The 16510-nt window shown below is 48.3% G+C and overlaps 1 protein-coding gene across 3 annotated transcripts in view; it reads left to right on the top strand.

Annotated features, from left to right (window-relative positions):
* The window catches only part of LOC144785991 (uncharacterized), a 324665-nt gene that overhangs the window by 238915 nt on the left and 69240 nt on the right, over positions 1-16510 (top strand). For all 3 annotated transcript variants that reach the window (XM_078664896.1, XM_078664895.1, XM_078664897.1), the window contains one exon: positions 6005-6085. In XM_078664896.1, coding sequence (XP_078521022.1) covers positions 6005-6085 — 81 coding nt within the window. The remainder of the gene's footprint in view (positions 1-6004; positions 6086-16510) is intronic.

Genomic DNA, 16510 nt, shown 5'->3' with positions numbered 1-16510 from the left:
ACTCGAAGTATCCCCACATCGATGTCCACCCGGTGTGCAACAAGTGCCTGTCACCGGATCACGATGAAGCCAACTGTATGGCTTGTTCTCGTTTTCACTCCAAGAAGACGATTCGACTTCGGCGCGTGGCACGCCAGGAGGCCCAGCAGACGGCCCCTGACCCGGTGAACATTTTCGAGGGAGAAGAAGCAGACGAGCAGGAAGATCGGGAGCCGATTTCAACCACAGCGGCAGAGATCGACTCCAACTACGACGCAGATGTCGAAATGCTCGATACAGAAGACGTCGTCGACGAGCTAAGAGACGACAATGAGGCCTATGGGGCCACGGAAGATAGCTCAGGCGAAGAGCTATGCCCCGTTCGGACAATAGCTAAGGCTCAGGTCGAGGGATCGCCCATGGCCTTACCCAAGATCTTGCACCTAGATCCACGGTCTCGCCTCCGGGCCTGGCTACGGACACTTCTACGGAGCCGCCATTAGTCAAATCGAAACCGAAAGTGAAAGCTTCGGTCTCGACAAAACCGAAAGTGATAGAGGCGCCGTCGAAGCAGAAAGCGCCTGTCGCCTTGGCCGGCTCCACGTCTTCAGACCTGTCGGCGCAAACGAAGCCAAAGAAGGTTGTCGAACCGGTGAAGTCGCTCAAGGGCGTCGTACCGAAGATTGGGGCACCGAAGCCGCTTGTCAAGGCCGCCGACCCGAAACCGTCGGCGCCAAAGGCCGTCGACACCGACAAAGGACTCAAAGCTCCAAAGGCTGTCTCCTGCACGTCGGCCGGACAAGGCCAAAAGTACTGTTGACCTCGAGTCTGCACATGGTGGTGGCTCGAGAGTTGGGTCGACGAAACCGTCCGCATCCTTCACGAAGCAGGTGTCGGACTCGTTGCAGCGCATCAAGGACAAGGCTTCCGCGGTCGATCCGAAGGATGATTTCGCCCCGAAGCCTGCCGCCAAACCGCAAAAGTCGACGGCGCCGATTCAATTCACGCTGCCGCCGAAAGTGGCGCCGAAGGCGTTCGCGGCCAGGACGGTCGTCGAGACGTCCATGAAGGTGTCCACGGGGCCGAAGCCTACCCCTGCAGTTGTAGGCACAAAGCATCGACAACCCCTACTGGAGGAGCAGTCTGAACAATTTATCGACGCCGACACCGGTAAACTTTCCATCTACAAGCGAAAGATCACACCGGCACAGCATATGAAGTCCTACACTATTCCTTTAAAGAAGAAAAAGGTTTCCACGGATTCCCCAGTTCTTGTTGAACTGATTCATCCACGTGCTCAGGACACTGCTCCAATCTCGCCCACTTACTCGGATGTGGAGGCTGGGGAAGGTGACTATGATGAATACAACTACCCTGCCGACACTGATCCAGAAGATCACCATGACACATGGGCGGATGCTACGGACCCAGGGGATCCGCAAACTGCCCCGGACACTCAAGCATATACTGTCAAAACCTCCCCCACTGAGGATTCTACGGCATTTATTGCGCTCATTGAGAGGGCAGCTAAGAATTATGACGTCCAGCTCCATGCTGACCCTATTGAAGTGGACTTTCTGTTTGATACCTTTTCCAACTCTGAAAAGACTGTCAAGACTCTGCCAATGCTGAAGGGTGTCTTGAAACATGCTGCAGACATTTTTAAAGAACCCACACGTGCCAGGGTTATAAACCCCAGAATTGAAAAAAAAGTACAAGCCGGCACCTGGCGACCCTACCTACATCAAGGGACAGTTGCCTGTGGACTCTCTGGTTGTTTCTAAAGCCCGGAAGAGGGCAAATTCACAAACTACTGGTGATGCTCCTCCCCCGGACAAGGAATCCAAGGTGCTAGAAGCATCAGGAAAGAGGGTGGCGGCTCAAGCGGCCAATATCTGGCGTATTTCTAACACGCAGGCACTCTTGGCCAGATATGACAGGGCACATTATGATACACTTGAAACCCTGTTACAACACTTGCCAGATGAGTATAAGGAGGCAGCGGAGATGCTCATTCAAGAAGGGAAACTCATCTTAAATGCTTCAATTAAGTGTGCACTGGACGCAGCAGACACCGCGGCCAGAGCCATTAACACAAGTGTAATGTTGCGGCGTCAGGCCTGGCTCAGAATCTCCGGGTTCAAGCCGGAGATACAAACCACCATCCTAAATCAGCCTGTAATGCCTGATCACTTATTTGGACCTGAGGTGGACACCACCCTGGAAAAAATAAAAAAAAACACCGAGACTGCAAAGTCTATGGGGGCTCTCCAGTCCCAGCAGTTCAGGGGTAGTACTTTTCGTCGCTCAGGCAATAGAGGGGTTTCCAGAGGCCAGATGTCCCAGCAAACACAGTACACTAAAAGTGGTGCACAAACCTCATACAACAAACAGAGTAGAGGTGGCTATCGCGGAAACAGCGCCAAGGGCAGAGGTCGTGGAAACAACAACTCCCGATCCTCCGCCGCCAACAAACAGTGACGCCTTGTCACTGCCCCCCCGACCATACAACACCTGTCGGGGGGAGACTCCAACGGTTCCTGCCAGTCTGGAAATCCATCACCACAGACAGGTGGGTCAGAAAGCTTATCCAGTACGGTTATTGTCTGGAGTTAACATCCACTCCACCCAACATACCCCCAAAACACCGTCCTATGTCCACAGAGCATTTGCACTTATTGCAGCAAGAGGTGCTAGTCATGCTGCAAAAAGGGGCAATCGAGCTCGTACCAGTGGAACAAAGAGGCTCGGGAGTGTACTCCCTGTACTTCTTGATCCCAAAGAAAGACTGGTCCCTCCGACCCATACTGGACCTCAGGCCCCTAAACCAGTACATTCTCTCAGAACACTTTCATATGCTCCCGCTGCAGCAGGTTCTTCCGTTGCTCAATCAGGGGGATTTCCTCGCAACATTAGATCTAAAAGATGCAGATTTTCACATTCCACTACATCCGTCACACAGAAAATACCTCAGATTCACCATTCAGAATCAGCATTACCAATTCAAAGTCCTCCCTTTCGGAGTGACCACAGCGCCCAGGGTGTTCACGAAGTGCCTGGCGACAGTGGCTGCGCACCTACGGAGACAGAACGTGCACGTCTACCCTTATCTAGATGACTGGCTTGTCCAAGCAAAGTCGGCCTAGCAGTGCGCTGCCAACATGTCCCACACCATTCACCTTCTTCACGATCTGGGATTCTCACTGAATTATCCAAAGTCACACCTTCAGCCAGCCCATGTGCGGCAGTACCTGGGCGCGACGATAGATACTCTGACTGCCACAGCACAGCCAAATTCTGTGAGGATCAACAGCATTCAATTGCTAATACAGAAATTCAGACCGCAACACTCGCTTCCAGCACAAGTGTTCATGCAGTTGATAGGCATGATGGCCTCCTGCATCTTCATAGTCCCGTACGCGAGACTACATATGCGTCTGCTTCAACAGTGCTTGGCACGTCAGTGGAATCAGGCTCAGGAACAGTTGAAAGACCTAGTGTTGGTGACCGGTCGTGCATACAACTCTCTGCATTGGTGGAATCCACACAACCTTTGCAAGGGCCGACCGTTCCAGGAGCCTGTTCCACAGATCATTCTAACGACGGACGCTTCTCTCCAGGGCTGGGGAGCTCATGTGCTCCACTACACAGTGCAGGGTCTATGGACGACGCAGCAAAAGAAGATGCACATCAACCTCCTAGAGCTGATGGCAATCTTCATGGCGATGAAAGCATTCAAGGTACATCTGTGCAACAAGGTCGTGTTGATCCGGACAGACAACATGACGGCAATGTACTACATTCAGAAGCAGGGAGGTACACACTCTCCACAGTTGTCTCATCTGGCTCAGAGCATGTGGAAGTGGGCCATTCAAAGGAACATCTTCCTCATGGCGGAACACCTCCCAGGCAAGGACAATCAGATGGTGGATCTGCTCAGCAGGTACAGCCACCAGATGCACGAGTGGGAGATACATCCATCAGTACTCCACCCGTACTTCCAGCAGTGGGGTCATCCAGAGATAGACCTGTTCGCCACAAGGGAAAACGCCAAAGCTTTGCCGCCAGGTTCCCGCACCCACAGTCGCAGGGCAATGCGATATGGATGAACTGGTCAGGCAAATTTGCGTACGCTTTTCCCCCAGCACCTCTAATACCGCTGGTGGCACGAAAGCTAAAGCAACACTCGATGACGCTCATCCTGGTTGCTCCAATGTGGGCACGCCAACCATGGTACACCACGTTTCTAGAACTTTCCGTGGTACCGCATCAAAGGCTGCACCTCACACCCAGACTTTTGACGCAGAGCCATGGCGACATTCAGCACCCAGATCCGCAACAGCTCAACCTAGCGATCTGGCTCCTGAGGTCTTAGAGTTTGGCTACCTCAACTCCTCCTCCTAACTGCATGGATATCATACGGGAGGCAAGGAAGCCCACCACCAGAGCATGCTACGCAGCGAAATGGAAGCGGTTTGTCATTTATTGCGTAGACCACAACATTGACCCGCTTGACGCGTCCACGCACAACATCATTTGTTATCTGTTACATCTTTGCAAATGCAGCCTGGCATATGCTTCCATTCGTTTACATTTATCCGCCATAGCGGCTTATCTCCAAAACAGGCAGCATCTCTCCCTTTTCAGAGTGCCTGCCATTAAAGCTTTTCTAGAGGGGCTCAAACGAGTCATTCCTCCCAGTAACCCACCTGCTCCTGAATGGAATCTTAATGTGGTCCTCACCCGACTGATGGGTCCACTTTTGAGCCTCTACATTCATGCGAGATTCAGTTCTTAACATGAAAAGTGGCTTTCCTGATAGCCATTACGTCTCTGCGACGTGTTAGTGAGCTCCAGGCGCTCACTGTACAAGAGCCATTCATACAAATTCATACAAATTCACTCCAACCGGGTGGTGCTGCGCACCAACCATAAATTTCTTCCAAAGGTGGTTTCACAGTTCCATGTCAATCAGACTATTGAACTGCCTGTGTTCTTCCAAAATCCTGAGACAGTGGCAGAAAGAATGCTCTACACTCTTGACGTCAAAAGGGCTTTGATGTACTACATTGATAGGACCAAAGATTTTAGGAAGACGAAACAACTCTTTGTTGCCTTTTCCGCACAACACAAAGGCAACCCCATTTCCAAAGCAGGTAGAGCCAGGTGGATCGTTAAGTGTATTCAAATTTGCTATCAAAAGGCTAAGCGCACTTTAACGATCCCCCCCAAGAGCCCACTCCACCCACAAGTTGGGCGCCTCCATGGCTTTCCTTAGAAATATCCCTTTAGAAGACATTTGTAGAGCAGCCACATGGTCTACCCCACACACATTTACGAAACACTACTGTGTAGATGTGCACTCCAAGCAGCTGTAGGGCAGGCTGTTCTAAAAACACTTTTTCAAACATCTGCAGCTGGCACAGGCGGCCGCCGCTAATGGAGGGACTGCTATATATTCTATGCTATAGATATGAATTCAGCAGCCCACATGCCTCGAACTGAATATGCTACTTACCAGTATGCATCTGTTCTTGGCATGTAGGGCTGCTAACATTCATATCGCCCGCCCTCCTCCCCGGCGCCTGTAGCGGCTGCAGAATTTACACTTACTCTTAGCATTGTCATCGCTCACACTGTTACACTCCATCTTCGCCACAATGGCTAAAAACAATCTGGGGATGGAGTCGATGCCCATGAGCACTGTAGTCCAGGGGAGGAGCCACCTATCTCGTGATACTTCAAAGACTGTTCCAGGACAACAATGTGCAATCATCCGGACCCAACACTAGGCGGCGATCTATGCTATAGATATGAATGTCAGCAGCCCTACATGCCAAGAACAGATGCATACTGGTAAGTAGCATATTCAACTCATTTGGCAAGTGTAATGGTTTCTTGGTGCAATTAGCCTTCTTCAGACTTGTCTTGGCATTGATGTAAAATAGTCCTACTCGAAAATTGTGTTTATAATTATTGGATACTGTTCTCCAGGTAATAAACTTTGAGTTTTCCTTTACTCTAGAGTGTAATGGATATAGCATTTCCCATCCTGGAAGAACTTCGGAGGCAGACCCATGTTAATCTTCCTCAGCCTTTTTCTGTGGTAAGTCCTCATTATTTTTGAACACTGAAAGCAAAGTTTTATATGAAGTTTCACACATCTAATGCATATGCCAGTCCTTTCATATTTGTTTGTTTGCACAAAGTTCTAAATATTTGCCCTATAGATCTTTCCCACAGAAAAGGCGTGCACCTCTTTCCAAACTTATGGAGCAGCTGAAACAGGCTTTTCTCAAAACTGCTCTCAAAAGAAAATCTGTTTTGATATTTTGAAAGAGGGTCTAATAAAGGGGGCTATCTGTGCACCAGTATGCCCCTTTTTATCTTCACAATGTGTACATGTTTTATCATCATCTTGGGTCCTCCATTAGATTTTTTGTTGAAATCTCACTTCGGGCAGAAATAGGGCTCCCTCGGATCCATTGCTCTCCCTTCCTCCCTTAATAATGTATTGGGATTCTTTGCTGTAATTTATCACTTTTGGTGTTTTCTGCCATAGACTTATTTTCCTGTTAAAATCTGACAGACTATATGCGGAAAAGTTAAAATGAAGAAAACTCATTTTGACACTGGTATACAAACACAGACTTCCACAATTAATCCCAACTCCAGGGCTCAAAACGTATAATGAAACTGTATTACGGTCCCCCGAGTTGTCAGTAATTCGAGGTGCTGTATTACAGCATCAGTGAAACAAAAGGAGTTAGGCCCATAAGGACAGGTGGGAAGTCTGGACCTTATTTAAACAACAACACCAAAAACTTTGCCTAGCCACCTACATTTAAATCCACATTTTATGGAAAGTTGAAAACGCTCACTGTCAAATTCAACAAGGTACTTTTATTTATACCAAACAATTTTTTCAATTTTATCAAAATTTGTCGAAGGAGACACATCAAAGCACACAAAGACACTTATCTATTATACATATTTACACTCTACAAAAATATGTGACATGTGCGGTACCTGTGTGGTATGCCCTAACACTATCGAGGGTAGTGAGTTCCAACAGGGTGACGCAAGATGGAAGCACACAGATTTTTCAAACTGTAAGACCAAAAATGTGGTTTACCTGGTCCAATGCCCTTGCGAAAAGATTTATATCGGTAAAACTATGCAACAGGTTAACACTCGGATATGCCAACACAGGTCAAGAATAAAAAATAAGATTATGACTGCTCCAATGGTCGAACATTTCCTAACAGCAAAACATGACGAAAACGACTTGAGATGGACTGTGTTACACACCATCCGCCCCTCAAACCGTAATGTGGATATAGACAAAATGCTTCTTAAAAAAGAGGCATATTTGATCCTGAAATTCAATAGTGTACAGAAGGGACTTAATAGTCTTTCTGAAATTGCTAGATTGTGAATAACGTCCATTGCCTTGGCGCCTTGCAGCGGCCGGGGTCGCTTTGCTCGTCTCTAACTGTCTCTTTCAACCAATTTCTGTACTAGACACCCAAGTAGTACAATTTTAATCCATCTGCGTAAATTCCATTCCGGGTTTTGCACTATCGGCATTTGCTGATACAATAAACTACAATTCCCACAAGTAATAGCTACTCCAACGAGTCAACTACCCGGGCTAAGACTTCCGGGTCCTGCATTGTTCATCTGCAGAACACCGCAGACTGGGACTGAGGCTGAGACAGGTACGTGGAATCTGCCGCGCTCAGCTTTGTCGACAAACACACGCGCGCTTAAAGAATCTCAGAAAGATTACTGTTCCGCATTTATTTACAGCGGAAACGTCAACTAACGGGAGCTAGAGCAATCAATCTCTTGCAAGCTCGACACGTTAAGAAGCCACTTGCGAACGGCGCTAATATAAGGTATGCCACGACTCAAAACCCGCCCTTTTAGGGTTTCTTTTTATAAAGAGAAAATATATCAAAACCCTTTTTCTTGTTCTCTTCTGGTTTCAGCGCTGACGACCCTTTTCTCCTGAGAACATTAGACAGGACACCAAGCTAGAACGGCGATCGTCGCCAGGGCCCCCCCTTCAAATCAATGAAGGTATTTTGCCCATAAATCTCTTAAATATTGTGCGCAGATACATACGCCGGTAGTTGCTTATTGTTCTGATTTTTTCAGGTGGCCTTTGGTCTTTTCTTGACTGTACCCTCAGATGCCCAAGCCCAGTCCCACATAGCCAGACTCAGCGTGCCTTGTCCCCTGAATCAACTCCGTCTTTAATTTTGGTAGGTTTCATTCCAGTGTGAGTGCCACACAATGAGAAGGCGAGTTCAGCAGTCAAAATAACTTGCATTCCTTGTTCCAATTGTCCCCAACAGACAGACTAATTATGCCCTGATGAGACTCCAGAAAGTCGTGCACTGGATTCGAAACGCGTCGGCTAGTTAGAAAGGATAAGATTGGAAATTAGTCCTTTTGATCAGCAACTGCTGGCGGCAGAAATATTCATAAATTGTCTGTGTTCTTTTTCTTTCTTCACCATTTCCCTCTATGGTTTATTCATTTAATACATTATTGTTTTTTATACATGTCAATATTGTTCTGTTTTGTTGTATAAATTCATTTGTTAATGATCACATGTCACATATTTTTGTAAAGTGTAAATATGTATAATAGATAAGTGTCTTTGTGTGCTTTGATGTGTCTCCTTCGACAAATTTTGATAAAATTGAAAAAATTGTTTGGTATAAATAAAAGTACCTTGTTGAATTTGACAGTGAGCGTTTTCAACTTTCCATAAAATGTGGATTTAAATGTAGGTGGCTAGGCAAAGTTTTTGGTGTTGTATTACAGCATCAGGGCCCGTATAAAGCATCAGGAAATCAGATGAACTAATAATGCGAGCCTTGGTTGTCTGTTCAGGTTTTCTTTGCAGTCCTTTTTTAGGTCTCGGCCTAGAGACGAGCGAAGCTCGTTCTCGGCAGAGAACTATTGTGATCATGTCAGCCGCCAAATCCACCAAAAAGGAGACCAGAGCTGGGCATGCGCCCAGCAATCCTAATGGGAGAGGGAGCGACAAGTGCTGGCCACGCGCGGATTCAGTCGTGCGCACGCTCACGGCGCCAGCGTCCCCGCCGCTTGCCGATGACTGCTCTCTTTCTGGCGCGGGTGATAACTTCTCTTGCAGGTTGTCAGCCGTTCCAGAGCCTTCGCCTTTCCACCGCGGTCCAGTGCCGTCCTAAGATAAACAACGCCGGTGCAGACACCGCAGGGCTACTAGCAATAATTTGCTTTATTCCACAGTAATATCCGAGCTGAACTGTCCTGTGCTGCAGCGAGACGCTGCTTCATCATGTAACTGTGAAGCCGCCACCGCGTGATGGATTCAAGGGGCGCCCGCGGACGGCGGAGGTGCCAGTAAAGGCACGGTGCGGCGCTCTATTTCATCTCGTGAATCTGAGCCCCCTCTCGCATCTTTTCGGAAGAGGAGATTTCAAAAGCAAATTATGCTCTGATTTAGCTGATTCAAAAATGCTCTGCGGTCCTTGCTGTTCTGACAGGGCTCGCTGTGGAAGTCCAAAAGCGCCGTCGTTAAGTTGATGAAGAGCAGACAGCGGCCTTCTCAAAGGCGATCCACCGAGGCCTTCCTCCTGAAGAACCAGCGCTCTTTGTTATCCGTAATGGTAAGCCCAATGACTCCACTCGAAACTGTAGAAATAAGACAACAGTTCCGTTTCACTGCTTCCGAGGTCTAACATCTACCTAGGGAAATGGGTCTTCGGCTATTATCAAAGTTTAAATTAAAAAAAAAAATAGAAAGGTTCAGGCGTGCAGGCATTTAATTGGTGAGTGTGTCCTATCAGTTACTCCCATTGGGAACTTTTATAGCGAAACGGATGGACAAATTGATGGGATCACTGACAGTAGATGGCTCTAGAGGAATAAATTCAAAAGTAAAAAAAAGCCTCCCTTAAATAGCACCAACTTTGTGGTTAATGAATTGTCTCAGTGAAAGGTTAGCTCCGCGAGCTCAGTTTGTTTATCACAAATGGCTGAGGCGGCCTTGAAGTATGTTCTCACCTGGTCATTGCTGCCAAATGAATTGTTGATGCACACATCCAAATATTCAACAAATCGGTAAATGATTGCACTGAACTATGCAAACCTCTACCATTCAAAAGTTTCCATTGAGAATGTTTCCAGCAGAGAGGGAGGTGTGGGGTGGAGGAAGGGCAACTGACCAGTCTGTGATCAGTTTCATCTGTGGAGTGTGGGATTTCGTTTTCATTGTGCTAAGAGGTGATGTCATGACCTTTTATCTGAAGTCCATGTGTGGGAAGTTGAATGCATCTTTGGCCCCTGTCCTCACTTTCCCTGGTCACCATGATCTTCTGTCCCGTTGTTCGTGCCTGTTTTAATGAAAAGCAATAAGCATGTTTTTGTATCGTCTTCCCCCTTAATAGCCTGAGCTTTCTCACAAATAATAATAATAATAATATACACACATACATACACAGATGGCACCTCGGGATACAGGGCTGACGCAGTTATTCACACAGCTCTGATGATGCACCTCGGTCACGGGGCTGAAGCAGTTATTCACACAGCTCTGATGATGCACCTCGGGCACAGGCCTGACGCAGTTATTCACACAGCTCTGATGATGCACCTCGGGCACAGGGCTGACGCAGTTATTCACACAGCTCTGATGATGCACCTCGGGCACGGGGCTAACAGTTATTCACACAGCTCTGATGATGCACCTCGGGCACGGGGCTGACGCAGTTATTCACACAGCTCTGATGATGCACCCTCGGGCACAGGGCTGACAGTTATTCACACAGCTCTGATGATGTACCTCGGGCACGGGGCTGAAGCAGTTATTCACATAGCTCTGATGATGCACCTCAGGCACGGGGCTGACGCAGTTATTCACACAGCTCTGATGATGCACCTCGGGCACAGGGCTGACGCAGTTATTCACACAGCTCTGATGATGCACCTCGGGCACAGGGCTGACGCAGTTATTCACACAGCTCTGATGATGCACCTCGGGCACGGGGCTGACGCAGTTATTCACACAGCTCTGATGATGCACCTCGGGCACAGGGCTGACGCAGTTATTCATACAGCTCTGATGAGGCACTTCGGGCACGGGGCTGACGCAGTTATTCACACAGCTCTGATGATGCACCTCAGGCACGGGGCTGACGCAGTTATTATTCACACAGCTCTGATGATGCACCTCAGGCACGGGCTCACAGCTGTTGTTATTCACACAGCTCTGATGATGCACCTCAGGCACGGGCTCACAGCTGTTATTATTCACACAGCTCAGATGATGCACCTCAGGCACGGGCTCACAGCTGTTATTATTCACATAGCTCTGTTGCGCTCTCTAATACTCTTTACTAATAACTCTCCTACTCACTATCAACTTCTCTACTACTTACTGTGTGTGTGGGTGCTAATGCAATAGGTCTTGCATATGCACGTGATGAAGCTATTGGCAATGTAAATGACAATGCCATTTATTTATGATTTAAAAAAATAAATTAATGAGTAATGCCAATAGCTCTACCTTTAATGCTGCCGAGACCATTGCATTGTAAATGCTTGTTCTCTCCAGTTAGAGTATTTGTGGTTATGTATACAGAGATCTAGATAAGGATATAAAGCTGGGATTCAAATGCTTTTTAGTGAATAAAAATGATGTTCCTTGCTGTTGGGAGCATTTTAAGCAAGTAAAATACCTTAAAATGTACTTTTAATTTTTAACTTGTATATATTCTCATAATTCAAAGCTGAAAACTACTGTAAATTAAAAGGTGTTTCTCCCCCGGGAGACTCTTAGATTAGACTGCAGCAGAAATAAGAGTTCCTTCAGACTGCATGCATCTATTTGGATGAGACTGTTCAGAGCATATCGGGAGGTTCAGGTGAAGCTTGACCCGGCTGTCCCGTAGCGTCTTTTTACCATTAGGATTGTGGACCTTATTATCAGGAGTAACAAAGGCCAGCACGCCACTTACTTGCTGAGCTGTAAGTACGGCATTTAGAGAATCTTAATTCCAGCTCATTATTTCACCACAGCAGTTGTTTTAATATTATTTTGGCTAACGCTATTAAAGCATTGCACCTTACTCCTCTTGAAAAAAGAAGGTTACCCTTAAGGACGTACTCCTGTCTAACTGTAATGTAAGAGGTCGTTCCTACGGTGGCCTTATAATTCAATTGTGCAAATACATCTGTAAATATCCTAAACAGGTGACAAAAAACGAGTTATGTACTGAAATTATTCAACAACATATAAAAAAAAAAAAAAATCCTTTTTTTCTCAATTCATATAAATACTGTTATTAATCAGAAATCACAACAAAAATATATCAATTTATATCAAAAAATCAAGAATAATACAATTAAGTCATAAATATGAACAACATAAATAATAACATATAAAAATTACCCCTTGGTAACAACCATATCCATCAACATACTCACGTGCTAACAATCATACCACATTCAAACCTCATACTAAGATGGGGAAAGGAACTGAATTAATGATTAGCAGGATGACAAAGCTAAAGTGTGGGCCACAAGATGTAGCTTTTGGCCCTCGCAGCAGGTCTACGCGCGTTTCGGCAGCTTTAGGCCACCTTCATCAGGACCTTTTTCATCGTAATAGTGCAGATACCAGGGGATCAATGGCACCAAATGCGGTGGAGTCACAAAAAACGTCTTCAATAATTGTCAAGGGGCTGGACGTCCTATGTTTCCTTAAAGTAGCTTTAAAGCATTAGTAAACGTGCTGAGGTAGTAGTCAAGTACTCAATTTCGCAGCTGGTTCCTTGGTGCTTATAGTCAAGAAGAAGCTTAAGACATAGGCGCTCAGCGGGGAGTCTGACTTAAATTATTCCATAATTTAGATATGCGAGGGTTGTCCCGTATGTGAATCAAGTTGCTTCAAAGTCCAGTAACCCTTATCAAATCAGTAGTTACGACGTGGTCCCGCACAGTTAGTAATTCCTTCCGACTCCTGTCTAAACCATGCTTCACAGTCTCGAAAGTTTTTTTCCTATTCTTTTAGAGGATGCTCCGTATTGTCTCCTCTATGATCGCCGACTTCATCAGCCCGCACGCCCTCCCCTCCGCCGACTACATCCTCCTAGGGGATCTCAACTTCCACCTGGAGAACAACAACGACCGCAACACCACCACTCTGCTGGACAACCTCGCCAACCTCGGACTCAAGCAACTGGTGACCACCCCCACCCACTACGCCGGACACACACTCGACCCGGTCTTCTCTTCCAGCAAGGACATCGCCTTCAGCCACGCCACGGGACTCCACTGGACGGACCACAGCTGCGTCCACTTCAGCTTCAGAAGGACCACGTTCCACCATCACCAGCAACAGGTTCCCCGCAGAAGCTGGAACAAGATCACTGCAGACCAGCTCGCTACTTCCCTGAGCAAGAACCCTCCCACCAGCACAACGAACCCCAGCCAAGCGGCCACCAACCTCACGAAATGGATCAGCGACTGCGCAAACGACCTCGCCCCTCTGAAGACCCCGCCGAGCAGACCCGGCAGCAAGAAAGCACCATGGTTTAACGACGAACTCAAGAGCTCCAAGAAGAACTGCAGAGCACTCAAGAAAACCTGGCGCAGAGACCCAACACCGGACAACATGACTGCCCTCAAGCTCGCCACCCGAAAACACCACCAACTGATCCACGCCACCAAGAAAACCGCATTCAAGGAACGACTGGACAACAACGCACACAACAGCAAAGAACTCTTCAACATCGTGAAAGAGCTCTCCAACCCCAACGCCGGAAACAACGACATCACCCCTTCGCAAGACCTCTGCAACTCCCTCGCCTCCTACTTCCACAACAAGATCGCGGACATACACAACAGCTTCAGCACTCAACCGACGCACGCCACGACCGAACCACCGCCCCCCACAACCACCCTCCGCGCCTGGACCCCGATCAGCACCGAAGACACCGTCCTCACGATGAACTCCATCCACTCCGGATCTCCGACGGACCCCTGCCCTCACCACGTCTTCAACAAGGCTGACGCTGTCATCGCACCCCACCTGCGGGACATCATCAACACCTCCTTCGACACCGCTACCTTCCCGGAGAGCTGGAAGCACGCCGAACTCAGCGCCCTACTTAAGAAGCCATCAGCCGACCCCACCGACCTCAAGAACTATCGCCCCATCTCGCTGCTCCCGTTTCTGGCAAAAGTCATCGAGAAGACCGTCAACAAGCAACTGGCCGCCTTCCTCGAGACGAACGGCTCCCTCGACCTCTCGCAGTCTGGCTTCCGGGCCAACCACAGCACCGAGACCGCCCTGATCGCAGCTACCGATGACATCCGAGCCCTGCTCGACAACGGAGAAACAGCGGCCCTCATCCTCCTGGACCTCTCCGCGGCCTTCAACACTGTCTGCCACCGTACCCTAGTACAGCGCCTCAGCAACGGCTGAATCCAGGAGAAGGCTCTGGAGTGGATCATCTCCTTCCTCGCCGGAAGGACACAGAGTCCGCCTCCCCCCGTTCAGATCGGAGGCCACCGAAGTCATCTGCGGCGTTCCTCAAGGCTCCTCGCTCAGCCCAACACTCTTCAACGTCTACATGAGCCCCCTCGCAGCCATCGCACGCCAGCACAACCTCAACATCATCTCCTACGCCGACGACACCCAGCTGATCCTCTCCCTCACCAACGACCCCGCCACCGCCAGAGCCAACCTACACGAAGGGATGACAGACGTTGCCAAGTGGATGATGAACAGTCGCCTGAAACTGAACTCGGACAAGACGGAAATCCTCATCCTGGGATCTTCACCCTCCGCCTGGGACGACTCATGGTGGCTCCCCGCCCTGGGCAGCGCACCCAAGCCCACAGACCACGCACGCAACCTGGGCTTCATCCTGGACTCCTCCCTCTCCATGACCAGACAAGTCAACGCCGTCTCCTCGTCGTGCTTCAACATCCTGCGCATGCTACATAAGATCTTCCGATGGATCCCCACCAAGACCAGGAAGACGGTCACCCAGGCCCTCGTCACCAGCCGTCTGGACTACGGCAACTCCCTCTACGCCGGAACCACCGCCAAACTCCAGAAGAGACTCCAGCGGATCCAGAACACCTCAGCACGACTCATCCTGGACATCCCCCGCCGCAGCCACATCTCCGGACACCTGAGAGACCTGCACTGGCTCCCGGTCAACAAGAGAATCACCTTCCGGCTCCTCACCCACGCACACAAAGCCCTACACAACCAAGGCCCAGGATACCTCAACAGCCGCCTCAACTTCTACGCTCCCAAACGCCAGCTTCGATCGACCAGCCATGCCCTCGCCGCCGTCCCCCGCATCCGAAGAGCCACCACAGGAGGAAGGTCCTTCTCCTACCTGGCCGCCAAGACTTGGAACTCCCTTCCGACCCACCTCCGCCTGACCCAAGACCACCTCGCCTTCAGGAAGCAGCTCAAGACCTGGCTGTTCGAGCAGTAGCGGACCCCCTCCCCCCAGCGCCTTGAGACCCTCCGGGTGAGTAGTGCGCTATATAAATGCTTTGATTGATTGATTGATTGATTGATTGATTGATTGGCACCAGAACATGAGATGGGGGGGGGGGAAATGGTTTTGTCATCATTTTTACATCATGGACCCCTGTAACCTCATAACAGTCGAGCCTTTCTGCTTAATAAGCGAGTCTGTAATTTTAATCAGAAGTACTGGTATGGGATTGGCTTGCATCCTTTGCTGGGATGCATGTTTTCATATTCCCATCCAGAGATATTGCACTGAATTATCTCTAGTGGTTATGCACTGCTGCTCTCCAGTGGCTAATTTGACATTCTTGTGAAGTGCATGTGCTTGAAGTATATTTTAGGAGGCCAAAACCATTGCTGCATAATTTCGAAATGCCAAGGCTACATAGTCTTGATTCCACCAGACACTCCCGGCCTCTTTTTCTCACTCTTGCAAGTTTTTTTTAATCCTGTTTTTCTCCCTTTATCACGGTTTTCCGTCTTTATATTCCTCCTTCCCCTTTTGTGTTATTCTCTCCCTTGCTCTGTATCAGCCTGTTGAGGGACAATTAAGTGTCTGTCCTCTGATAATGAGTGCAGGTGTGACCTACGTTCAGATTAAGCACTACAAGCGGGGTAATTACTTTATCTTTATCTCAGTCTTGATGATTCGTTGTTATCATTTTGTCATTATTTTCCTTTGTCTTCCTCCTTCTATCCCCTCTTTCTCCTGCTCTCAATCTTGGTCTATATCAAAAGTCTGATGATAAAAAATAAGTCCCAGTCGTCAAAGATTAGTGCTGGTGCTCAGCAACTCCAAAACACCAGGAAGAATTATGTACTGCTTCTACTTCATTCGACAAGGAAACTTCTGGTGGTTAAAGTTTACTTCCTCTTGATAGTGTCCTTTGGATCTTGAACAGGCCTGGATTATTTGATAGACAGCAGTAAGAGAACTGGCTCAGTGTGCTTATTTTTATGGTCTGACTGGAC

The sequence above is a fragment of the Lissotriton helveticus genome, chromosome 10 (genome assembly GCF_964261635.1).
Source record: "Lissotriton helveticus chromosome 10, aLisHel1.1, whole genome shotgun sequence".
Lineage (NCBI taxonomy): Eukaryota > Metazoa > Chordata > Amphibia > Caudata > Salamandridae > Lissotriton > Lissotriton helveticus.
Note: the sequence above shows the minus strand (reverse complement) of the source record. Positions and strands in the feature narration are given on the sequence as shown.